We start from the raw sequence: 26,414 nt of genomic DNA, 5'->3' as shown, positions 1-26,414 counted from the left end.
ACAAAAATAACAACTTTATTTCAACTATTCACTTCCTTCTAAACCTTTAAAACTGTGCCTGCCCATATCTCGTGAAATGTCTTCAAATATGGATTTGTTTCTAACAACCCTGCATTTTTGCCTGCAGTCTTCTCCCCAATCACTCAAAAGACACAAAACCTCCGTATTGCTCCACTGTGTGTATCCTTTCTTCCATCGCGCACTTTTTTTATGACGTACGACTCGCATTTACTGGGGAATCCGATTTGTCTGCTTACGCGATACATATCCGATTTATTACCACATATGAATGAGGCCTGAATCCGATCTGAGAAAATCGGAATCCATGCGTTTTTTCCTGCTTACACGATCACCGGTCATTTCCGATCTGTGCCACATGAGAGGAAAAAATCGGATTTGGGTCATTTGAACCATGCAGTGTAAACAAGGCCTTTGAGTACTCTGAATTCAGACATGCTTCTTTTATCACATACTGTTTTTGCCAACCATATAGTAGGTAGGTATGCACTTGCATAAGCAGCCATGGACTTTAGCTCAATAGAGTGCCGAAGTGATGACTTCACTTCTTAGGACAACACAGAAGCTAGGGGCGCATGGGTTCCCCCGGTCGAAAAGCTATGCATTTTCCCCATTGACTTTTGGAAAATCACAAAAAATAAGATCTGTGTTTAACAAAGAGTTGTGACCCTTACACGTTTTGTCTATCAAAATAATCTTTACAAGTGAATCCAAAATTTATACATTTTGAAGCCAATATAAAGTTTAAAAAAACACAAGCAGACACAATAAAGTTTAACAAACCACAAGCAGGTTATAACTGTGTGCTTTATGTCATAGATCAAAACGTGAAAATATTTAAAGGCTTTGTTCACCACAGACATTATTTCAGGCGATTTAGAGCGAGGGAAGTGGGAGTGCTAAAATGTGAACTCACTTCCGCGTTTTGGCCTACAAAGTGACGTCGTAACTTCGGCACTCTATACGATTTGAGGTGGGTAGGGCTAGCCAATTCATTGCTGCAGAAAAAAAAAAAAAAACAACAACAACAACAACAAGTGACCGATAAAATGTCCCATTGCCTGCTGTGATTGGTTAAGAAAATGCTCACAAAATCAAGTTATGGCTGTTAGAAGAGATACACGACGAATTTAATGAAAGAAATGAATACTTTTATTCTGCAAAGACACATTGTATTGATCAAAAGTGACAGTAAATTGGTTTAACTTGAGTACAAAATCAGCATTTTTGTATGGTTTTTGAAGGATATATATATATATGAAGAGTTCAGATGCAAAAGCCTCTAAATGCCATTTGAAATTTTCTTCTTTAATGATGATTTTTATCAAACTTGTATATTTAAGTTCAGTAATTTCACTTAAATGGCAATGATAATTACCTATTAATTGTTATTTAAGTGAAATAACTGAACTTAAATATACAAGTTTGATAAAAATCATCATTAAAGATGAAAATTTCAAATGGCATTTAGAGGCTTTTGCATCTGAACTCTTCATATATATATATTCCTTTAGAAATCATTTTAATACAATGATTTGGTGCTGCTGATGTCATTATATAGTATATTAGGTATCGGCTGCAGATCGGTATCACATTCGATAGTCACTAAATTTGGCCGATCCCAGTTTGAGGACGAAAAACGTTAGCGCCACGGTCACGTTTTAATACAATAAACCTGATTGGCTGCCTCTGTCATCCCTGTCATCTGCTCTCTGTATCAGACAGCTGCTCCACACACACACACACACACACACAACGACAGGGAATTGAATGTGTGTGATTACCTGCGTCTGTCCTTCTTCAGCTCAAGTCTGAGGAAAACTCAAGAAAAAACATGTTTTATAAAAAAGGATGGAATGCTTAGTAACGGGGCAAAAAAGAGAAAACAGATTTAGAAGAGGACACTGTGCTCCTTACAGTTATTTGTCAGGGACCGAATCTAATGGCATCTGTCCTGCTTTTTTTTCTTAGGTCAATAGGTGACGTGTATCAGGACTGGTTGCCTAGACACAACTATAGAAAAAAAAAAGCTTTTTAGAAACAGATGAGGTACAAAATGAAGGTGGAGCACCAGGAACCTTCCATAATTCACTTCCTGGAGGTGAGTGTGCCTGTAAATATACCAGAGCACAGCTTTCTCCATTCATCAAAAGCACAGAACAGCCACTCTCCCACTGAGCAAATGCTCACAGGGGTTTTCAATGGGCATTCCTGTAAACACCATTAGTTTTTCAATCACGCTTCTGTAAAAATAAATAAATAAATACATAATACATACTCGTACATACATAACTAGATGTGAGATTCTACTCAACAGAATTTGTGCTTATATTAAAGTGATAGTTCATCCAAAAATGAAAAGTCACCCTCATGTCATTCCAAATCCCCTTTCGTTCATGTTCGGAACACAAATAAAGATATTTTTGATTAAAAATTAGAGCTTTATGTCCATCCATTGACAGCTACCAATTTAACGCTTCAAAAAGTTCATAAAGAAATCGTAAAACTAATCCATATGATTTGAGTGGTTTAATACAAATTTTCTGAAGAGACTTGATCACTTCATATGTTGAACAGATTGAATCAAGGCTTTTATTCACTTGTAAACATTCATCAACTCAACACATCAGCTGTGGTAAGCGGATACTTAAGCTATAATAATATTTGAGGTGGTCAGGGCTAGCAAATGCATGTTTGACGTGCGAGAACCAATGAGGTTTATTTTCACACAGCACGTTATACAAATAAAAATACGTAGTTAGCATTTGCTATAGCAGTGCTTTCAGAAACCCTCCTCCTTCCCCAGCTCCACCTGCATAAGATCTGCTACGGGTAATTCATGTTGTACAGCAGCAGCGTGTCTTACTTACTCACAGGAGCGTGTTGTGACTCGCGTATGTATGTATTGGCAGAAGTCAGTACCGTACTTCATCTGCAGCATCAGCTGCAATAACCAACCGCAGATCTATTCCAAACCTAACCTCTATATCAATTACCATACCAAAGACTCAGACCTACACTCTTCAACAATTCTGAATAGATTGAACTGATATTTCATTAATAACAGACCAAAGGAGATGCACAGCGCTTCAATAGTGCAGAATTGGAGGTTAATTGAATTGTGGTTTAGCTATGAGCAGTCAGAGCATTACAAACGAAATTAGTCATTGGACGTTCTATCCTGCCGTTCCTCGCATATTGGAATAATGAGCCATAAACAGTAATGGCATCTTTAGTCACCTTTCTGATCTCTGTACAGTTGCTGAAATAACCCTCCTGCAGCTGCACTTATTTCCTTTCCTTCAGTCACATTAGGTCTGAGTCACTCTTATACAATTTTATGCCTCTGTATCTCTGCAAAATTGATACATCCTGGCTCCACGGGGCCAATAAACATCATAAAAATTCACAGAACGAATTGCATTAACCTTTAGCAAAAGCTAACTTAAAAAAGGGAGCAAAGAAGCCACTGTATTTAGTTTATACAAGCACTAAAATTGGGGCCTTATCGTCTCTGCATACGGAATTCAAATGAGAAAGTATGACAGGTAAATTGAGACTACAGCTTCCTGCTGACATGCTAATCACTTTCAACATTTGAATACATTTGCATCAAAGTGCTTTTCTCAAAGTGAAAAATACACATTATCAAACAAATGTAACATGCCCCTCAAAACGGGACTGCGAGATCTAACACAGCCTCAAGCAAAAACCTACAATGAATCATAATAACAGGTTTATCTTTTATAGACAAAAAACTGTCATGCTGTGTAACGCTGTTAACAAAGATACATATATTAAATACTAACTTCTCACATTCATTTCTTTTTTTCAAGCTCAGAGCTAACTGAGTGCTAGCTAACTTGCTGTGCTAACAAGTCAAGTAACTTTTTCAGTAATGAATGTAATTTCCATCACACAAGAATCCACATCAAGAACTCATATTAAATCAACATTATATCCACCAAATCAAGACCATGAATGTTCTTTATTTTAGGGCATGTGATAAATGCTTGAAAATTCTGTCAGTATTACTCACCCTCATGTTGTTCCAACCCCGTAAGAACTTCGTTCATCTTCGGAACACAAATTAAGATATTTTTGATGAAATCTGAGATCTGGATCACTCCTCCAAAGGCTTCTAAGGGATTGAAACTTCCCCGAAAAGTTATTAAAGACATCGTTAAAATAGTCCAAGAGACTACAGTGGCTCAATCCTAAATTTATCAAGCGACGAGAATACTTTTTGTGCGCAAAAAAAACAAACAACTAAAATAACGACTTTATTCATCTATTAATTGCCTTCTCTGTGGGCCTCGAGTCAGGTTACTAGTTTAATAACGTAAGCTTCTGTTGTTGTATGTCACACGCATCACACACATGACCAGCGTTGGCGTGTGACATAGCTCTACGCAATTACATTAGATTAACTGACTAGACGCTCAAAGAGAAGGAAGTGAATAGTTGAAATAAAGTCGTTATTTATGCTTGTTTTTGTGCTCAAAAAGTATTCTAGTCGCTTGATAAAGTTAAGATTGAGCCACTGAAGTAACTTGGACTATTTTAACGATGTCTTTAATAACTTTTCGGGGCCGGCAAGTTTCAATCCCTATCTGGAGGAGTGATCCAACTCTCAGATTTAATCAAAAATATCTTAATTTGTTTTCCGAAGATGAACAAAGGTCTTACGTCAACATGAGGGCGAGTATAAACTGACTTTTCATTTTTGGGTGAACTATCCCTTTAACATAGTTTGAAGATTTCAAGTTGCCCTAAGATTCAGCCATTTATAAAACATTTAACACCTCTCAAAAAGAATTCTTTGTCAGAGGATGTTGGCAGACTTTGGACTACACAAGTATCACATTTCCCAGACTCTGTTGTTGGACCAGCAGTGCACGCCAACACTTACTAAACATTATAGCACACATTGATTTCCACCCAAGTCATAATTTCTATCTGCTTACTATGTATTACATTCCTCCCATAAAACGAGACAATAACCTCATTTATCAGTGGGAAGTGTGATGGGTATTGAAAATCTCCCTCTGTGCCAAATCTTCTTGAAAGCGCACAGGCAACAACTTTGAACAAACAACTGAGTGCTTTCAATATAGTCGTACCACTGAAGAACAACCCCCGATGGGACTTACTGAATACTTCAGCACGTTTCCCAACAATTAGACTGAATTTAAAAGAGAACAACTCATGCTAATAAAGCAGATGGCAGGCTGGAGTTATCAGAGTCCCTCAGGTAGATATATGAATGTGATTACATATTACTTCTGATAAGAAAAATGTTCAATTTGTTTTTATGTTGCGCAAAATCATTCTTGTGTGTGACCTAGCTACAAATTTCTGCAGGCTAATTTCTTTCAAATTCAACCAAAACCATCCCAACATGCAGAACTTAGAAAAGATCAAATGACGGACGGCAACCGTTGCTAAGGTACTGTAGGATTGGTCTGAATCTTTTCAAAGAGGACGCATTATGGTATTTTACATTTTCAACTTTTGGACTATTTGATCTTTAACAAGGCCTGCAAAGTTACAAAGCACGCCTCAATAGTAGTCTTGAGTTTTCTTCCGGAAACGTTCAAGTCGCAGTGTTGATCATTTATATGGGTTTCCGCAGAAAAGGGCCTGGTTTAGTGGTGTTAAAAGTGGGTTAAAACCATAGACAGTATAAGAAATGGACAGAGCGATCTCATTGGAACTGATTGAAGCCTGTTTTTGGCGATTTTTTAAAACTTCTGTCCCTGACGCGCAGACTCAAACAGAGCTTGAGGACGTAGATGTGACGTTGAACGACCCGTCTGTCTTCTAGTGCTGTGGCATGAGAAATCTGAATCATTCCCTTCCGAAACTTGCAGAGGCGGAGAGTGTGAGTAGGAGCTGTCCAAGGAACAGGAGACACTTTTGCTTGGTATCCTGCTTAATTATTTTGTCATTTTGCCTCCACGTTTCCCCGATTGCCCGCGAGCTTCTTCTCCTGTTCATACGGTAATCTCTCTACTGTGCGACAGTCGCGTGGGTATGACACAATCGTTAGCTTACTTTCACTAAAACTGCTTCGTTCTACGGGACCATAACATAAGCTACAAGGTAATGGAGCATTTTACACATTGTCGTGTTTCTTTAGAAATAAATAAAGGTCAAATGGGGTCTTCAAACGCCTCAGATGTAAAGTTATTCGCTGTCAAAGTGACGCCAAAATGAATGGGAGTCAATGGGAATGCTAACGCAAGTGAAGTTGCTACAAGATGGCAGCTCCCGCGAGGCTTCAACTTCCGGTCGATGGATTACCCCCTTGGTTAAAACTTGCAGTTATCGTAAGGGGTGTGCCATTTCAGAAACAAACGGTTGACCAATCACAGCACACTGGTCAAGCCAACCAATCAGAGCACACTGCGCTTTGCGAAAGGAGATGCTTCATAGCGACAGGAAATAAAAAGAAGGTTACTAATAGACTGGCAAGAGAGGTACTGAAATAAGGTGAAATATGTGAAAAATGATGTTTTTTGATCATTCAATTATGAAAAACTATTCAAGTATACCCCAAAACCTTTTTGCATGGGCATATTATGACCTGTTTAAGGTGAAATTGTCAATTTTGTCAGTTCGAAGATCCAATGTATAGCACATGGTGACTGGAAAGTACTTATAATGCAGAGCTATACAGATCCCTGCTGGTGCTGGAGACTAAAGAACATCATGATCACTCCAGACACATGAGCCGTGAGCGGCAGGGACAAAGACTCTGCAGACCACTCTACTGCAATCATAGAAAGACATGAATGAGGGTGTTGGACAGCCACCAGCTCTGGTTGTTTCTGTACTAAAATTACAGCTGAAATGATGCATACAGCTAGTCTTCCATAGATGTTGCTCACTCTGAACTGGGGTATATGAAACAATATATATATGAAAATATTCATGTTCAATATTGTATCCATAATACATGCTGTAAATGGACCTCACTTTAAAACCGGCTTTGAGACCTCTGACAAGCCCTTGCATGAGCCTTACACACACTCTGAATATACCTCTTCACTTTGCAGCTGTGTATTAAATTAAATCACAGCCTTTGCTGTTTAGTAATCACACTCAGCCGTATTGCATATCTGAACACCTATGTGTTGCAGCACAAGTGCAAGTGTCAAACTGAAAGCATGTTATCTACAGTACGTGCCGTCAAATATAATGAGGGCCACTTGCCACGAAGCCCATTACACACACACACTGACATCAAGAGCCATAGGTGGACGTCTCCAGAAATGCACATGATTGTGTGCATTTCTGGTGAACAAACATGTGGGTCTCCATGGCGATGACCATCTGCACAGCTTCCAGGGGGCTGGTGGGGTGATGGATTCAAGCCCAGGCTGAGAAACAGTCCATTCCCAGCTCGACAACGTGTGATGTCCTGAGAATGAGACTACTGACACCTATTCAAGTGTCGCCCGTAAACAAACTTACCAAAGATATGGTGCCTGTGATGACATGGAATGACTTTAAGGGAATGGGAAAAGTTGTGAATGTGATAAAATGCAATGTTTAAATAATGTCATCCCTGTCAATGGAGCAATGAGCATTCCAAAGAGTCACTTCTGAGGTTCTGTTTCAGATTTGATGCTACTTTAGAGTACATTTGCATACTTATGCAACTCAGTAGGTTTCGGAACAGATCTATGATGGTCAGAGACAGTGTCTTAATTTCAACCAGCTAACCTTGAATGCAAGGCATAGACATTAAAGGGATAGTTCACCCTAAAATTAAAATTCTGTCAGTAGTTACTCACCCTCATGTTGTTCCAACCCCGTAAGACTTTCGTTCATCTTCAGAACACAAATTAAGATATCTTTGATTAAATCTGAGAGCTGGATCACTCCTCCATAGGCTTCTAAGGGATTGAAACTTGTTCGTCCACGGAAAGTTATTAAAGACATCGTTAAAATAGTCCAAGTGACTACAGTGGCTCAATCTTAAGTTTATCAAGTGATGAGAATACTTTTTGTGCGCAAACAATCCTAGGGTGTCATGTAACTGACGCTAAAGGTAAAGCGTCAGTTAGATGACGCCCTAGGGATAGCGTCATGTAACTGACGCTAAAGGGTACCTAAAGCGTCGGATATTGGAGCATGGTCAAAATGGTCAGTTAAATGATGCCTTGGGATGAGAATGCATTGAAAATATTGATTTTGTGATCCATATCGATACTAAAATATCTGAAACAATTCCAATACTTAATTTCTGCAGAATAGATACACGAGACCAGTTGAGCTTTCACACTGTGTCATCTCTCCGACAGTGAGTTGACACAACCCCGCCTCCCCTCACTCACTCCTTTTACAAGGCTTGAATTTTGCCGTGAGATTGCACGATTGCACAAAGTGCGCACACATAAAGCTGCCTTTCAGTACGAAATTTAATTATTTTTTGCACTTAAACAATCAATACTGGTCTTGGTGACTATTCACGTAAACTCAGTCAGTTGATTTAAGTGAACAAGTGAAAAATGCACTGTTACATATTTATTGTATTTTTACTTATACAGTATGCATGTTTGAATAAACCCATCATTTTCATGACAGCCACCTTTTAAATTAAATTGTTCACCCTTTATATTTGAAGAAATGAGTAGGGAAAAAAGCATGTCATTAAAAAGCTATTATATAAACTTCCTTATGTATCATTTAAATGTAAGTAAAATCAGTTCGTTTGAACCTTTCATAGGAATGGTTTCCTTATGGACAAAACAAAAAATACAGTTATATTATTTAATCCAGTCTTATTATTCTTATTCCACTGTTCAATCAGAATTCATCATGATAGATTTTAAAGGGATAGTTCACCCCAAAATAAAAATTCTATCATTGTTTACTGACCCTCAAGTTGTTCCAAACCTCTATGTGTTTATTTGTTCTGCTGAACACAAAGGAAGAAGAATTGGAAGTATTTGGAAATATTTGGAAGAACAGATCTCAATCCCCATTGACTTCCATAGTAGGAAAAAATACATACTATGTTAGTCAATGGGGATTGAGATCTGTTCTTCCTGAAATATCTTCCTTTGTGTTCAGCAGAACAAATAAACACATAGAGGTTTGGAACAATTAGAGAGTGAGTAAACGATGATAGAATTTTCATTTTTGGGTGAACTATCCCTTTAATATCACTAAGATTTCAAAGGACATTTTGATTTTACTCTTTCATGTCAGAGCAAAGATAAGATATAAAGGCCTATCTTGAAATAATATCTTAAGGCTCTTTAGATGCAACTAGCTATTGAGCTACAAGTATATAAAAGCTGAAAAACACAAAGAAAAAAGGCAAAGGAAGCCGGGATACTGTCTGCTTAGATCATAAATGTATACAACATCACTTCTGTGGGCCCACATAGTTCAACAAGGGTGATGACTCACCAGCATAAAAGAGCTTCAAAGGCACATAAATATAGCCAAGTACACATCAAATATAGCATAGTCGGTGTGGGCATGTGTGTCTTCTGAGCTGTCTAACAGAGCGGCCGTTCGTCATGCAGGTAGCATCCAAATGATGCTCCTTTTTGCATTAGCCTTTGTCCACTGAGGTTCTGAGGAATTCAGACAGCCCTTTCGCAAAGGCAGACAGGAAGATAATGCACCATCACTTCCTCCCCCGGAGTCACAGAACATAAGAGAGACGTGTGAGAGAGAGGAGAAAGAGGCGAACGGGATGGCACCATGATATATTTATTAGGATACCCAAAGTATCTCAAAGATTCGGTAAATCCTGTGACTCCGAGTTTGCAAACTTCTTAAAAGTCAAAAGATATTTTAGGGCATTTTTCACACTTTAAGTTTAACAATTGTGTCTACTAACAATATCATGAATAATATATAATTTAGGTAATATATATAGGCCTATACTGTATAATCAAGATCAGAGTAAAAAAATCATCTTTATTTTATTTTATATTCTTCACGGTTCATAAGCTTTTATTGTTTCTCAGGCTTGAAAACATTATTATTTTGGGCAAAATAGACACCACAGATGTAGAACAGGCATAATTTTAAAACAAATAACAAAACACAAACAAGAGCACAAATAAATAGCACCTTCAATATGTAAATCTCACTGAATTCAGATGATTAAGTATTTTATAACTCCTCTTTGGACTGGAGTTTGGGTTCTGTTTCATGTAAACTGATGATAGATTTTCATAATATACTGCAGTTATTAAGAAAGAAATGCTTCTGCATGTGGGTTCATTGTGAAACAGGTCTGTCAAGGAGAATCTGGTTATAAGCCCACGGGAGGAGACACCTCAAACACGCCATGTGTTTTATCTTATGAACTGCACTGTAAATAAAACTAGCAGCTTTATTTCCATGATAGGAGTCATTGTGCCTCATTTCTGATGTGCCGTTTTCCGGCAAGAGGCAAAACTGGGGCAACATGAATTTTAAATGCTTCCGGTGAAGTACAAAAGCAGTGCGCTCAAAACACGGAGAGTGAAATCTTCCCCTCAAGCCATCTTCAGAAAGAAAAAAAAATAAAATAAGACCCGTTTTTGGTAATAAACGGATTCCAGTGCCTGCAACTGATATGGCCCTTCCGGAAAAGTCCTATCTGTCAACCCGGCTGAGTAGAAACAGAGGGATGAGGCAACGCAATGATCCCTGATTGTTCCAAAAATGTCAGCTTTTCATCATCACTAAATCCTCCGTCTAGCGGAGGGCATGGACGAGAGATAGGAGCACACATGCCCAGGGTCCTCCCAGAGGTCTGAGGCTTTACACGAGCTGCTCGCGCTCCGCCGCTCAATGCCTGCTGTTCTGTGACATCAGAGATGGAGTCGGTGGGGAGGAAAGCGGAAGACACGGAGCATTAACTTCCTTTAAGCTCTGGTCCCACACCATAAACATCTCCTCAGTATTGGACTTTAGTTTAATGACAACCTAAGATTTATGAAGGACATTTCACCACTTAAAATAAAATACATAGGCTATATATAAAGAAGGACACTGCACTGTCTGTGCTGCATGAGGTACAATATTCTAGATAGCCTATTATTGTTATTTCTGGACTTATTTGATTTTATTATTTTAGTTCTTTCAAGGAATAAATATTTGCGAAAAAATAAATGAGATCATTAAAATAATACATTTGCATTCAAAACAGTTCTTCCAAAAGGTGCGTTTACACCGTGTCCTAACTACAATTCCAGCGACAGCAAGTGCGTCTGTCCACACTAGTGAGACGCCACATGTCAATCAAAAATCACAGCCATTCAGAACAGCGTGTGGGCGGAGTCTCTCTGTGAAATCGCACTGCTGGCCCGCACTTACATTGGAAATGGGTAAGGACAATCAAATCAAGAAAATCAAAACATTAACAAAATATACTCATTGAATAATTGTGTTATGATGTACAGTTGTACGTTTGCATAGAATTCATTTTGAACGCTATATTATATGCTTTTAAAATTTTGAGCGATAATTGTCCGTTATCGCTTGTGGCACAGTGACCTAATGCCTTTGAACTTCGACAATCAGTTCCTCGTCGTCCATGTTTGATGATTAAATATTCATGACACGCAGAACTTCCATCCAATGAGATCTCTGTGTGGGCGGATCTGTCAGCCGCGACGTCGCAGAAATAGAAACCATTTCTAAATTAGAAACTTTGCGTGTCGCCGTCGCGTCTGGTTATGACAAAAACTCTGATTAAAATGGAAAAGATACCTTTTATCGCGTGCCGCGACGTCACATCACGTGAAGTTAGGACACGGTGTTACGCAGACTTTTAAAGACAAACAAAGCATGTGGTAACACATTTCAATCACTTATGAAAAAGAACCAGACTCGAGCTGAACTGCAAAAAAATATTGTTGGTTTAACTTAAAATTTTAAGGCAACCAGGTTACTTAATTTTTTAAGTTGATTGAACTGGAAAAAGTGAGTTAATACAATGAAGGAGATTGATTTAATCATCAGAAACTCAAAATAATAAGTTATCTGAACTAAATAAATTATTTAAGTTGATTTGACAAAAGAAAAAATGTTGTGATAGCAAATCTTGAAAATATTATTTTTTACAGTGGCTGTACATTCAAAAGTGGTGTTTTGGTGCCACTAAATGAGTAGTACTGTAGGTCTGTCAGAATATTTTAGTACTGTATTCCAACATGTGCAAGCCATTAACAGAAGTGAGCATTGTTGGAATAAAGGTGTGGTTACATTAGCAAAGTGTTGTGGTCAAAAAAAGGACCACTGTCCAAAACGTAGCAATGTATGAGGCACCACTCACTCACTCACACAGGATTTACCTTAAACCAAAGTCTTTCTGTTGGTGAAAGTGGCAAATTTGTGCGACGGACTTTGAACTCAAGCGAAATCTGTGTAGGGAAGTTCCTGTTACAATCCTTCAGTTGCACAGATTCCAACCAAAATAGCTTTGCCCATTTACAATAAAACTGGCTGAATGTAAAAAAACACGGTAGTATTGTAGAATTATACATCAATTTACAGCACCTGAATTACTTGGATACAAAACGCAAAAACACACCTGATGCACATTCTTTCTTTTACCATTTTGTAGAAGCAGTTGAAAACCTTGCTGTATTTGTCATATAAAAAGTAAATCACCATCTTGTTCAGGCCAAAGTGATATTAACACACCTGACGTCGCAATTACGACATTCCAACTTTAAATACAAACTTCCCACACCATATGAACCACTTTAAATGTATACCTATACATCATTCAGAGTCAAGAGATTCTTGCTGAATTTGAATACCTATAATTTGTATTATTTCACAAAATCATCTATTGACGTCAAGTCGGGGAAAAAAATGATTAAACGGCAAACTCACTGGAGAATAAAATCATTGAATATAGGGAACAATTTCAGATGTCACCAATTATTACTAATGATGATCCTCTAGTCATTTCAGTGGCTTAGGCTTAGATTAGTGCTTCCAACATCCTTCCGATTTGTCCTTTTATTTTAAATGCACCCAGTCACATCATGAATCACTATTGCAGCTATTTTGTCATTATGAGTCACATAGACTTGTATTACACTGCACATGTAATGTTAAAAACAGGCCAGATGCCGCTAAAATGTCCTTTAAAAATAAGATCATCCAGTCAGGATAGCACTCCAACAGATGAGGTTTGTATCTGGCTAATTCGAGATAAGCTTCATGTATGTGTGTTACAATCAAAAAGAGAATTTTTGGATTAGCTGTGTCATTTCCCGTTTTCTAAAGGCAAATATGTATTTGCTGAAGCAACAGTCCTGCACGTACCATTCCAGACTGAGGACTGTGACTAATGCTTTGGACACAGTTACACTTTATCCCTGACGTTAACAGGACTCACTAGATATGCATGAAAAGCACAACTCTCACATTAACCATCACATTTCACCATGAAATCAGCAGATTTAATTTATCTGAACCGCTGTTTCACTTCCAAACCCTAGCCATTATTTCCTCGACTGCTTCTCTAGTCTTGTATATCGACTGCCTATAAGGTCACATTTGCATGGTCTGCTATCCGCACTCGTTCATGACTGGAATAGTTTGGGATATAGCTTTGGAGGAGAGTTTAAAAGGTGAGCTTTTGACTTTGGGTCTTCTCAAAAGTTTGGTTTTAAATTAACCCATCAATAACGTTCATGGGAGACAGCGCATGACTAGTTCAAGTAAATGTTAACGGTTTACCTCCCTGGCATATAGCTAATCGTTAATGATCAGAACATTCCCAATTATCTTTGTCAGGGAAAATCAATAATTAATTATTAGTCTGTGCTCTTTTTAGTACAAGGACAAAATATTTCCCTCACACTTTAAGAATATCAAATATAACTTATTTAATAGGTACATGTAGATAGATTTGTTTAATATAGAATACTTGGCTTTGATTGGTCAACAGTAGCATTTACCAGTGAAATGTGTTATTTTTTTGTATGTCACCGTGGACTTAAATTATTTTATGTTTTTGAAAGAAGTCTGTTGTGCTCAAAAATACAGTAAAACAGTGATTTAGTGAAATGCTTTTTCAAATAATGGTTCCTCTGTTCCTCCTAATGGTCACATGATCCTCCAGAAAACACTCGAATAAGCTGATTTGGTGCTCAAGAAACATTTCCTATTAGTACAAATGTTGAAAACAGTTTTGCTGCTTAATATTTTTGTGAAAACGATGATGCATTTTTGTCCTGAATTACATGATGATTTGGAAGGGAAAAAAAAAAATTTCATTTGAATCAGTCACACATCAATTTAATGTACCATTGTACAAATATTAATTTATTTAATACGAACCTACTGGCCCTAAAATTTTCAATGGTAGTGTAAACATTGTACATATAAGGAATTGCATAAATGATGACTATTTCCAAATAGGTTTCCTGAACACTTTCAGGCAGGTCAGACAGACAGGTAGTCCCGCTCCCACATTAAACGTCATTGGTTGAGGGGGCATTTAAACTACAGCATTTACATCTGAAGACGGTACAATTTTCATGTATTTTGGCGATGTTTCGGCAGCCTGAAAATGAACGATTTTAAAATCAGGTTACAAAGTGCAATTTATAGAAAACAATTCAGTTATCATGTCATTGAAAACTACAAAAATGTGAGTTTGCGAAAACGGTGACACGCAATCATCGTGTTCAGTCTAATAGACGCGTAGTGTAATTTTACAAAATGACATCGCCAACTACTACATCGTTTTAGTCATTTTCATTAATTCATTGTTGTATGTGTGCGAAAAAAGCAAAGGGAAAGGAAAAACGTTCCCGTTTTTAGTAAATCGTTGTTGTGTAAACAGTGATGCAGTGTCAGATGGGTCAAGCAAGTCAATCTGTGAATGGCTTATTTATCGTCTTTGTATATTAAACTGGCACTAGTGAAAGGGTAACGCTTCCTTTTACAGTCCAGTTACCAATGTAAATACTATGTATTTATTTTAGTAACTACAATTACTGGGTAATAACTAGTACTAACCCTAAACCTACCCCTGTTCCATGTACTTACCTTATATTAGCCAGTACGTTCTAGGTAAGTACACTGTAATACTGTACTGTAAAAGGAAGCGTTACCAGTGAAAGTAACACAAGAAAAAAAATACACACTTCAGATATGTAATATCATCTAACATTATGCTAATGAAATTAGCAACTAAAAACAGAAAACAATAATTAAATCATTAACTATGACATTAAGTTGAATACTGAAAAGCAAATAAAGTTGCGTTCATATGCTATTAGCACAGTCAGATAAACAGCTCTTTAAATCTTATGAAAGCCTGGTGACTATGTTTTGATGGAGTTTTTCACCAAGGTACTCAGTCTTTATCGGCAGCCGGGGGAGCTGATAATCCATGCAAGCACACAGCGCAGTGGGGCGGCAGAAACAAACCTACAACCTCATTACCAGCGTTCTGGAAGTAAGCATGTCTGACCTCTGAAATATTAACTGCTCTAGCCAATTCTACACAGCCCGCTTAAAAACTCGAGTTTTAAAACCTATATTTCATCTGGGACAGCGAGGAAAAATGGAGCAAATGCAGGTCAACACTTTATCAGAATTTAGTGGCTCTCAGCACTGCGAGTAGCAATATCTAGGACCAACAGAACTTTATATTAGATAGCAGAAGAGAGAACGATTTGTCCCAATTGAGGCCCAAAGTCACGATGGCAGAAATAAGGCAAAGAGGGAATAGCCAAGCGGCTGCTAAGGCTCTGTGTACACTCTGAAGATCATTGGCTAGTACATTTTTTTTTTATTTTACTTGCCAGAGTAAATTTTACTCCCTTTTCACATGGAATGCAAGAACTAATCGGGGAAAAAAAATAAATCAATATAAATTAAATATAAATTTAAAGTATACATTTCAAACATTAAAGACAAGTAAACCATCTGTAATAAAATCAGAACAAATACAAGCAATCCCAAAAATAAAAAGTGCTTTTCAGGTAGATCTAACATTAAATAACAGCATAGTCTATTAAATATTGATTAATATTTAAGCAGTCATTTTTTTTGCAGTGAGTCTGTTGTTTGATTAACATTAAAAACACAGCAGGAATATTAGGCTGCTGTCACTTTAAGACATGCGTTGTCTTTCACAAATGTTTATGTTATTTTTAAGATATAACCAACTATGTTTACTAGGATACTTGCTAAGACACAGGCGTGTTGTTGTTCACATATTTTGTGTGAAATTGTCCATTCGAGTGCAAGGAGACATGAAAGAGAAATCAATTTCGTCTTCGCGTGCGATCAGATGTGGCAAAACACGTGCAAATTATAAACCGTGACCATTCTGTCAACTCTTGGCCATCATCGGGCAGTGCTTAGTACATTTAGATCTAGCGCGTCAATTCATGTGTACTCATCTCTCTTTCTTTTACGTTGAGTCCACGTTTGAGAGAGAAAGCAACAGAGGGCGCTCTTGGCCAAACGGCGGCCCGTAAAGCTCAACAGGCAATTGTATCTGCGCTAAACTTAATTTTTGACGGAATTAACTGAATCGCAGGTGAGTGAAATCATACAATTTATTAGCGAATGGCAAATTAAAGACATATTTAGTCACCTAGCAAGAAATTTGGTCACATATTCGAGTAATTTACTCGCATTGTAGAGGGTTGAGCAGGTGGTTACTAGGGCATTGCTTGTTCACCAAGGTCAAAAAAGCACAGGTTTCAAGGACATTTTGGTCCCTATAAATAAGTCCCAGAATCTTCCTTCAATGGGATTATTAAGGAAGTATTAAGGTGTGGTTATTTACTGTTGTTTGGCAATTTGTTGTGGGCAAAATCCAGTTATTTCAATACAAATCCACACAATCTGGAATTTATTACCCAGAATCCTACTTCATTTCACCTCTCTTTTGTCTACTGAAAGTCGCAGGTCTGAACACTAAAGATGTATTAAGTATTGTTCTATGAATTTTTTGTGCAAAATCCTGTCATTTTTTTAATTGGAATCTCCACAATCTGGAATTTCATATTAACCTAATTAAACAATTTTCTAGCAATAAAAGCTACCTACAGGGTGAAACATGCTCACTTTATCAGTATAACAGCTTTCATTTTCGCTGCAGAGGGAGATTAACGACATAGTCGTTCTTAATTAGTCCAGATAAGACACATTGTCGAGTCTGGTAGCACATGACTGGGAACACGAGAGATCTCTCTCTACCGCTAAAGGTTCCTGTGTTGGCTTCTGTAGAAATTATTGACATTTGTTGTCGATTAGGTCTCTGAAAAAGCTTTGTATAAATCAGAGGCAACAACATTAACCTCCAGGCTTATTATTCTACATTATTATCATGAAAAAGTCAGCTTTTCACTGAGGTTATAGGCAATCATTTGAGAGAGTTTATTATAGTTAAAAAGTCATTATTTATTCAACCTTGTTTCAAATCTGTAGACTGCTATAAAATTAGACATTAGAAAAATATTCACACCAATGACAGTTTATAGTGACCATGGGATGTCAAACTCCACAAAGGACAAAATATATACACCATAAAAGTAGTATTTCAAATCTTTTCTCACACTTCGGATGAGGAAAAGACTGAAATTGTATGCCATGGGTCGTTGTCACCACGTCAAACCTGTGTCATTTAAGAGCCATTTTTATTTGAGAGCTGCATACTGAGTTGAATAATTCACTCTCAAATTAATGATCAGAGTTAAAAGCACTTCAGTTTCAGCTCGCAAAAAAGAACAGCATAACGTTAGATGCTTCACTTTGTATTATAGACCCCTTTTGCGCCGACGTCACAGTTACGTCACGGCGCTAGCTGGAGGCAAAACAATTGTAATTCTTGAAATAAAAAAAAAAAAAAAAAAAGTAAAAAAAAAAAAAAAAAAAAAAAGTGAAAACTGCAGGCGGCCAATGCAAAACAGCAAAGATTCGGCTACATAATAAGGAGCTTAAATAATTGTTACTATTATTAAATGTCATCTTGTTGTGTTGTTTGGTGTAAGAATTAATGAAAAATTAATATGCTGTATCTGGAACTTTTATTTCTAGAAAATATTCACATCATTAAAATCGCACTGTAATGTCACTCTTTACATTGTCGTGGTCTCGGCGCTGGCTTGGCAGAACTGCGGATCATACACACAAGTCTTGTGCAGGACCATATAGGCATCTAAAGATTTATGTGCCTCAGTTTCTCTTTACGATCGTTTTCTCTATAAGGTAGGTGTAGAAGTCAGGCCACTCAACCGAGGTAACGTACGTTAATCCTGTCAGATCGTCCATGAGTGAGCGTGTAGGCGGCTACAGGTCGGCCAATCTGGTTCCGTCCGTTAAAAATAACTTTTGGAAATAACAATCGCGGTCCTGGACACTGAGTAACCTTACACATTAAGATAATATCGGATTTTCTCCAGTCATTGTTAAAAAACAAGCTAACAATCCTTGCTAACTAGCGTTAGTGAAGTGGCCAGATGGAACTTTTTGCCTCCACCTAAGCTCCGCCCACAAAAAAACGTCACCATGTTTACCAACTGTAAAAGGGTCTATAAGGTTTAAAGTGATGTAACAGAATGCATCACAAATATAACCTACCCATAAAAGACAGAATGCAGCTTCCAAATCAGAGGAAAACATGACCTTCTGGAAATAGACAATGCTCTGTATACATATTTAGGTTACACACTGGACACAATGCATTTATGAACCCAATGTTCCAATTCTTGATTGTCCATTTGTGTATGTTTGTATATTGGAGAGATAGTACAGTACCATCTATGAATAAGCCGGCGCAATTATCAATGAAAACAGATAATATCTTTGTCCATACAATGAAAGTCAATGGGGTCAGCAGTTGTTTCACTTTCATTGCACATAAACAGCTTTTGGAACGACACGAGGGGAGACTAAATGACAACATTTTGAAAACTACACTCAAAACAGAAGATCAGAAGTAGCATTTTCTAGACATATTTTCATTCAAACTCTTCATAAAATATGGAATCCTTCTGACTTGGTTCACAGAATCATACAAAATACATTTTTAGATCCAGCTTTGAAAAGATATTCTTTTGCAGTTTGTTCAAATCCTTGAAAGAGCTTCTTAATTGTTAATGATCTCTGCATCCTACTAGTCACTGTTTTAAAGGAGTATGTCCATGTCTTTCTTTCTTCAGTCTAAAATTAAGGATCCAGGATTTTCTCCATATAATGGACTTCATTGGGAACCAAACGATTCAAGGTCCATATGAGAGTTTCAGTGCAGCTTCAAAGATCTTTAAACGACACCAGACGATGAATAAGGGTCTTATCTAGGACCCTTCGAGTCATGACTCGAAAAAAGATTTGTTCATTTTGATGAACGAGTTTAAACAGGAGAGTCACGAACGCTCATCACAGAACTGAGCAAGGCGAGCATTTGTGCTTATAAAACTTAAACTTTTTTATTTATGTTTTTAAATGAGCGATCGTTTCACTTGATAAGACCTTTATTCATCGTCTGGTGTTGTTTAAAGCCCATTGAAGCTGCATTGAAACTGTCTTTTGGACCTTGAACCGTTTGGTTCCCATTAAAGTCCATTATATGGAGAAAATCCTGGAATGTTTTCATCAAAAACCTTAATTTCTTTTCGACTGAAGAAAGAAAGACACAGACATCTTGGATGACATGGGGGTGAGTAAATTATCAGCAAAAGTTTTTTTTTTTTTTTTAAAGTGAACTACTCATTTAACTCAAGTTTTAACTCAAATAGCCCAAGTGTAACAAACAGCAGCATTCTTGGAAAGACAAAATAGGAAAGAAACAAATTGAAATTTATATTGGCTTTTACACCGGACGACTAGTTTCCTTCAGCTAGATTGAGTCCAGCTTGCTGGCTTTGCCTTAGTGTCTTACCTGGCTGACTAATGGCCCTATTTCCTGTTCCTGCTCGAACACATCATCCTGTCCAACACAAGGGATGCCTGTGACACAATGCACTTCCGGAATGACAGAGTTGCTTTGTCAAAGTCTCTCGGAGAATCAGACACACAAGATTTAAAGTGTGCTGAAAGTACATTGTGACAAACAAGGTGCAACTTCCCACCGCTTCAGACCTTTGGATCAGATTTAACGATACGATAAAGTCGAGTGAGAGTGCTGCCTCGGTCAAAACAGCAAGAGTAAATCTAGCGGGATCAATTCCATTACACATCTCTGAGTCATTGCACACTAGAGACTCCAGCGATCAATTCTTAATCGAGACATCAAAGCAACCACACTACAGTACTGTTCTTCTCATATTCTGTGTTTCTAAGGCGGTGATAACACAATGGCGGTGTGATTGTAACTATTAATCACGATACAAAAAAAATTGCACTTCTCAAAAGTGTCTCTGGAACGACTCACTTTGACAGTCACATCATGACATGTGAATTCGCCTCTCTGGTGAGATTTGCCTGGGCGTGCTGTTCTTCTCACTTCGATTCCTCAAGAGATGTCCGAGTTGCAGTGAGAGTATTAAAAGTCAATTAGAATCACAGGACTATGGCTTTGCCCTGACATGCCAAGTGCGACAACACATTTGCCCGGTATGGTCTCATCCCTCCCCACTGTGACAGAACGGCTGGTAATTAAACTCTGTAGCGGGAACAATGAGATTGCAAATATCAAGGTTCAGATAAGTAGGGGTTAAAGCGGTGTGGCACATCGAAAAGAGCTGGGCCTGGATCGTTCGGGTGACATTTCTGACACGATAAACTAATGAAAAAGAAAAATCGAGAGATTGGATTAAACAGACCACCAGCTCTTCATTATGCTGATCTAACAGTGGAAAGAATCAAATTGACACTACAATAAAAAAAAAGACTTCACATGAGATCGCAGCAATAGCAAACAACCAACAATCCAATCAATTCCCAATGGACAACATCAAGTCCTTCTCTAGTTCGAGAAACCATTTCACTCATGTCACAATAGGGTGGAAAAGGCTATCACAACTTCCGTGTAATGCCGACTTTAACCTTTGTTCACATAATGGAACATCAACTGTGGTCTAATTCGGTCAAAATGCCTGTCTTGGTGATGTAAACACTGTTGGTCTTTCTTAAAGGGATAGTTAACACAAAAAAATGAAAATTTTGTCATCATTTACTCACTCACCCGTATGAGTTACTTTATTCTGTTTATTTTGAACACAAAGGAAGATATTTGTTAAGAATGTTGGTAACCCGATGTGGTTGCCAACACTTTTTAAAATATCTTCCTTTGTGTTCAAAATAAACAGAATAAAGTAACTCATACGGGTGAGTGAGTAAATGATGACAGAATGTTCATTTTTGGGTGAAATAGCCTATCCCTCCTTTAACTGATGAACCCTTTTTTCACCAGGGAGTCAAACAATAAAAAAGGAAGGTAATTGCAACTCTTTTCAGATTCAATTCAGATTTCCCCCCCTCGCAATTCCAAGTTAAAGTCAACATGAAACGGAAGTTGTGAGTGTCTTTTCTTCCCAATTGTAACGTATATCCAAGTAAAATGGCTTCTGGAATGGGGGGGGGGGTTAGGGTGGGACTGGATTTCGCCCTCTGGAACTGATTGGATGGTAGGAACTAGGAAGTTGGGCGTTGCCAACTAAATGGAGGCAGATCTTGAATGCCAACTTGCCAACTTCAACACCGTTTCGAGGGGGAGGGGAGGTTAACGCTTTTAGTAGAAGATTATGAGGCATATTCATTTTTTTTTAAATGAATGAACGAACAAACGAACGATTGAATGAATGAATTTATTTATTTATTTATTTTCGAGCAATATAGTGACAAAGGCAATGATAAGATTGACAAGATAAATCAGTCAGTTGCTCAAAAACGGAGTGGGAAGAAGTCAGACTAATTTAGCCCCACCCCGGACTGTTACAGTTAAGGGAAAAACAAGAAAGAAAAACAAAGGTAGATATTTCCTTAATTGTTGACTAAAGCTAGACTGATTTATCGGCAGGCCGATATTATCGGCAGATATTAGGCATTTTCCCAATCGGTATCGGCAGTTATAATGGCCGATAAATTAATATTTCAAAAATGAAATAAAAACAGACGAAACACGCTTCAACCATGTCATGAGTGTTGGAGATGTATAGTTTGTCCACCAGAGGGCACTCTACACCGTCCCTGTTGACAACACTCATGTATAACGCGCCACACATCCTGCGACCTGCTGATCCAGCCAGAGTCGAGCAGAGAGAACCAGTTATCCGAGTGAGATCATCGGTGAAGTGTATTCGTGGTGAGTTAGTCACGAGACATACATTGTTTGAATAACAATTAAAAGAACATCCCCATCAGTTCTCTTAACTCAAATAAGCATTACAAAATTTGTGACTATCATGTCCAGTTTTGCTGCTGTTAAATAAGCCGAAAGTGACGAGGAATTAGCTAGTAATAATTACATTACGTTGTTACAGTGTAGTTGACTGACAGTCCTTTTAACTTTTGACAATATAACTGAAGTATTTCTTTAATAGCACGTGACAGTTCTAGCAATGAGACGTATCATCTCTCCTTGGCCTGTTATATTCAAAATGTATGTTTTAAAATTCGCAGAATGACGTTATCCATTGCTAAATTAAATAATTATAGACTAGACTAGCTAACCACAAAGCTAGTTAATGCCACACTTTCATCAGTCTGTTCTGTTGTGACAATAAAAGAAACAAGTTTCTTTTTAAAATGTTAGTAAAACTCATAAATAACTAAAAATAACTAATGTTAGGGAAATCTGTTAATATTTTGTTGCGCGTTTCTAAAAAAAATAAAATAAAAAATATCGGCCGATATATCGGAATATCGGATTTTAAAGCCAACAATTTGTATCGGTATCAGCCTTGAAAATCCTTTATCGGTCGGGCTCTATTGTTGACATTATCATTCCCCACAATTACAATTTTATTTATACATGTATGAAAAGAAAAAAACAACACAAAAAACACCACATCTCTTAAATCCACACCATATTACCGCAGGTAAATAATTATAGTATTACCACCAATGCAATCCAAATACCTACATAGCCCACAGCCTATGAATACAACTTAGCTTTAAACCCCACCCTCCTTGTACTGTGACAAGACCATCTGTTTATAGAGTTCTTTAAACTGGTGAATACATTGACATTGTTTAAGTTCAAGCCCCAAACATACGGACACAGAAACTCCTCCTGGTGGTTTTAACCATACAGAAAACTTCCCATAGTTCCTCAAACTATACAACTGCTCACTCTGTGTGAATAACTTTTGTATATTAGCAGGTAATAGGTTGTGAAATGCTTTAAATAAGAGTTGTGCCATGTTACGTTTGACAAGGTCCTGTATTTTTAATAACTTTGATTTGAGAAAAAGTGAATTTGTATGTTCAAAATCTTCAGCCTTGTGGATTGTACGTATAGCCCTTTTTTGTAAGATTAGTAAAGACTGTAAGGAGTTATTATAATTATTCTCCTCTACTTCAACACAGTAAGTTAATGCTATAACTTACGGACAAATAATTTTTAATAAACACTGCAATTGAAATTATCTTGACTTTAACATCACTCAATTATGACTTTTTCCTCAGAATTCTGAGTTTATATCTCTTTCCAGTGGCGCCTAGCTTACTTTCGTGAATGAAAGGACCTGTCTGTATCACCGAAGGCATATTTTGTAGGAAATATTAGCCATTTCATATTCATAATGCATGAAATCGCATACACCAAAAAGGTACACAAAACTCTCTCTCTCTCTGTTTCGCTAAAACAACTGAAAACAACTGTCCGACTGATAAACACTTTTTATTAAAAAAAAAACAATTTGTGCATTGTGGCTGAAGAACCCTTGGCAAATGGTTTCTAAGGGAAAAGCAGTAATTATTCCCTCCACTGTCAAATCAGAAATGTACCCTGGCGTGCCGTAAACAGCAGCACCTGTGAACTCAGGAACAGACCTGTTGTCTAAAATGCTGTCAGCATCGCCTCCTTGACTCACCATGAGCTGCATGTGTGAGACAGACAGCAGTCCCAAAAGAAACACCTGATCCTGAGTTTTTCTATACTGGATGTACCTCTGGTTTCTTAATCTTTATTCCTCAGTTCAATGCATCACATTTTGTGAAGTCTGTGATTGTGATTGAAATCAATTAAATACTGAAAATCCCACCCAGGCGGATGAATCATATCTTAACATGGTTAGTCCACTCCAGCAGGTCAGTGTTGTTTCAGGTCAGCTCATTACTCAGGTTATTAACTAAGAATCACAATGAGTATAAAAGTTTTTAATAGCACAGTTAAAGAATAAGTAATGTTTGACCAAACACCCTGGTCTAGGCATTGTGTGTTCTATTTGAACAAATACTATTACTAATAGCAAATCAACTATTAACTTAAGACTAAAGTTCATTAAAGCTAAACAAGCAGCCTGCCTGTTTTTAAACAAAGAACAACCATAATCAAATCACATATAGGCTATATGTATATATATATATATATATATATATATATATATATATATATATATATATATTACATGTTAAACTTTTTTTTTCATTATCAAAAATAATATATTGCCAAACTATTATTATTATTTATTTTTTGGCAATAGATGTCCAGTAAAACATGAAACACGAAAAATGTAGCCTATATTTAAGAAACAACCTTGTTTAAGACAAGATTTGTTTTCAGAAAATGTATTTTAAGTTCTTGCCTTAAGGATGTTTTTAATAAACATAATAAGGATGTTTTTAATAAACAAAAATACAGAGTAGCCTATTTTTTTTTCAGTGTAGGATATAAACACGGATATAAACTATATCGTGCACGGTGTCAACTACAGCACCTAAAAGGACACCTGTTCGGCACAAGTATGACAGACACTTTGCCATATGTCAGAGACTGTAATGGAAACATAAAGGGCACAAAATAAATGCTGCATATAATGTCACAACATCATTCATTCATGGGGTTTATGACTCCCAAAGACAGTCTCAAAACCTGAAAAACAGCCTATCTAGAGTCCATTGGGTCGTTCAATGAGCCCCAACAAAAAATGCTGTTAGCCTAGTGAGTAGCCTAGGTTTTGAAACACAGCCACAAGAAGTAACACTTACCAGATTCAACACTGTTTCCACTATGTCTCTATTGCTGACCTCGCCGACTTGAATGAGACCGGAGAGCACTGCGAATTTCGTCTTGATATTCCGGATCGGAACCGAGGGGTTTATCACCCCGGCCGGTAGCACCACCGAGCCGGAGCAGGACATCATCATCCTCATGTCACCACCGGTACTGGAGCCCGCGGTTGCGGCGGCTCCGTGATGCCTGTGGCCGGGAGGAGGTGCTCTGTCTCCCGGCGTGGCCACCGGCTGAACGCTCGCCATATCCTGTCAGCCGCGATGTTTAAAAACAGCGCTGTATCATCAAGAACAGGAGGTGTTTTAGTCAAATCAAGTTCGATTATAAATTGTGAGCCACTTTAAAAGAGGGAACAAAATCTCCGGTAGTAATTAAATATCCACCGGCTGTGAGTCGAAACGCATGTGTCAGGTTAGCACTCTGGTTTGGATGCTCCGCACTGTACTTAAGCTCGCTGGCTTCCCTCTCTCTCTCACTGAATTGTGTTCAGTGATGTAGTATGTGGGTTTGCGTTGCCCAGCTGGGTGTACCTTTCAAATGTTTCTCACGCTGGGAAAACGCCCTCTAGTGCAGTAGACTACCAGGCTGCAGTGTGCGTCCTGTCTGCACATGAGTCGAAGGGAAGATATAGACTGATCCCCTACCGATCAAACAGGTAGTCTAAACATGTGGTGCAGTGCAACATACACAGCATCACAGTTTTACATTACCTAAATGTAAAAGATAGATAGATAGATAGATAGATAGATAGATAGATAGATAGATAGATAGATAGATAGATAGATAGATAGATAGATAGATAGATAGATAGATAGATAGATAGATAGATAGATAGATAGATAGATAGATAGATAGATAGACTGATTGATTGATTGATTGATTGATTGATTGATTGATTGATTGATTGATTGATTGATTGATTGATTGATTGATTGATTGATTGATTGATTGATTGATTGATTGATTGATTTACAAATTTATGTAGGCTAAAATATGTAACATTTCAGCAAACCATACTGAACTTTTGAATTATTTGAGAAGACGACTCGAATTTTAAAGATGTCTTTATTATTTATAGTATTTGGACAGCGAGCAATAACATTCACAACCTCATCTTTAGATGAAGCCAGTAAATGATCGGGAGACACAAGATGTCTGACTGCATTACAGTGACATTAATGATGTTATTAAGCTTTTAGAATGATTATTCCTGATCTAAGGGCTACTGCATAATAAACATGTGGTGTAAACAGATGTCTCTTGTGACTAAAAA

The 26,414-nt window shown here is 37.5% G+C and overlaps 1 protein-coding gene across 12 annotated transcripts in view; it reads right to left on the bottom strand.

Annotated features, from left to right (window-relative positions):
• The window catches only part of nbeab (neurobeachin b), a 279,115-nt gene extending 253,471 nt beyond the window's left edge, over window positions 1-25,644 (bottom strand). For 10 of the 12 annotated variants that reach the window (XM_089121105.1, XM_089121110.1, XM_089121107.1 and 7 more), the window contains exon 1: window positions 25,117-25,643. In XM_089121105.1, the coding sequence (XP_088977231.1) occupies window positions 25,117-25,386 (270 nt within the window). In that variant the 5' untranslated portion in view covers window positions 25,387-25,643. Of the gene's footprint in view, window positions 1-25,116 lie in introns of all 12 variants that reach the window. The other 2 variants (XM_089121103.1, XM_089121108.1) reach the window with 1 other exon arrangement.
• Between the last annotated feature and the right edge of the window lie 770 nt (window positions 25,645-26,414).

The sequence above is a fragment of the Pimephales promelas genome, chromosome 16 (assembly GCF_988280905.1).
Source record: "Pimephales promelas chromosome 16, fPimPro1.hap1.1, whole genome shotgun sequence".
In the NCBI taxonomy this organism is placed as follows: domain Eukaryota; kingdom Metazoa; phylum Chordata; class Actinopteri; order Cypriniformes; family Leuciscidae; genus Pimephales; species Pimephales promelas.
This window is presented reverse-complemented; position numbering and strand designations above follow the sequence as displayed.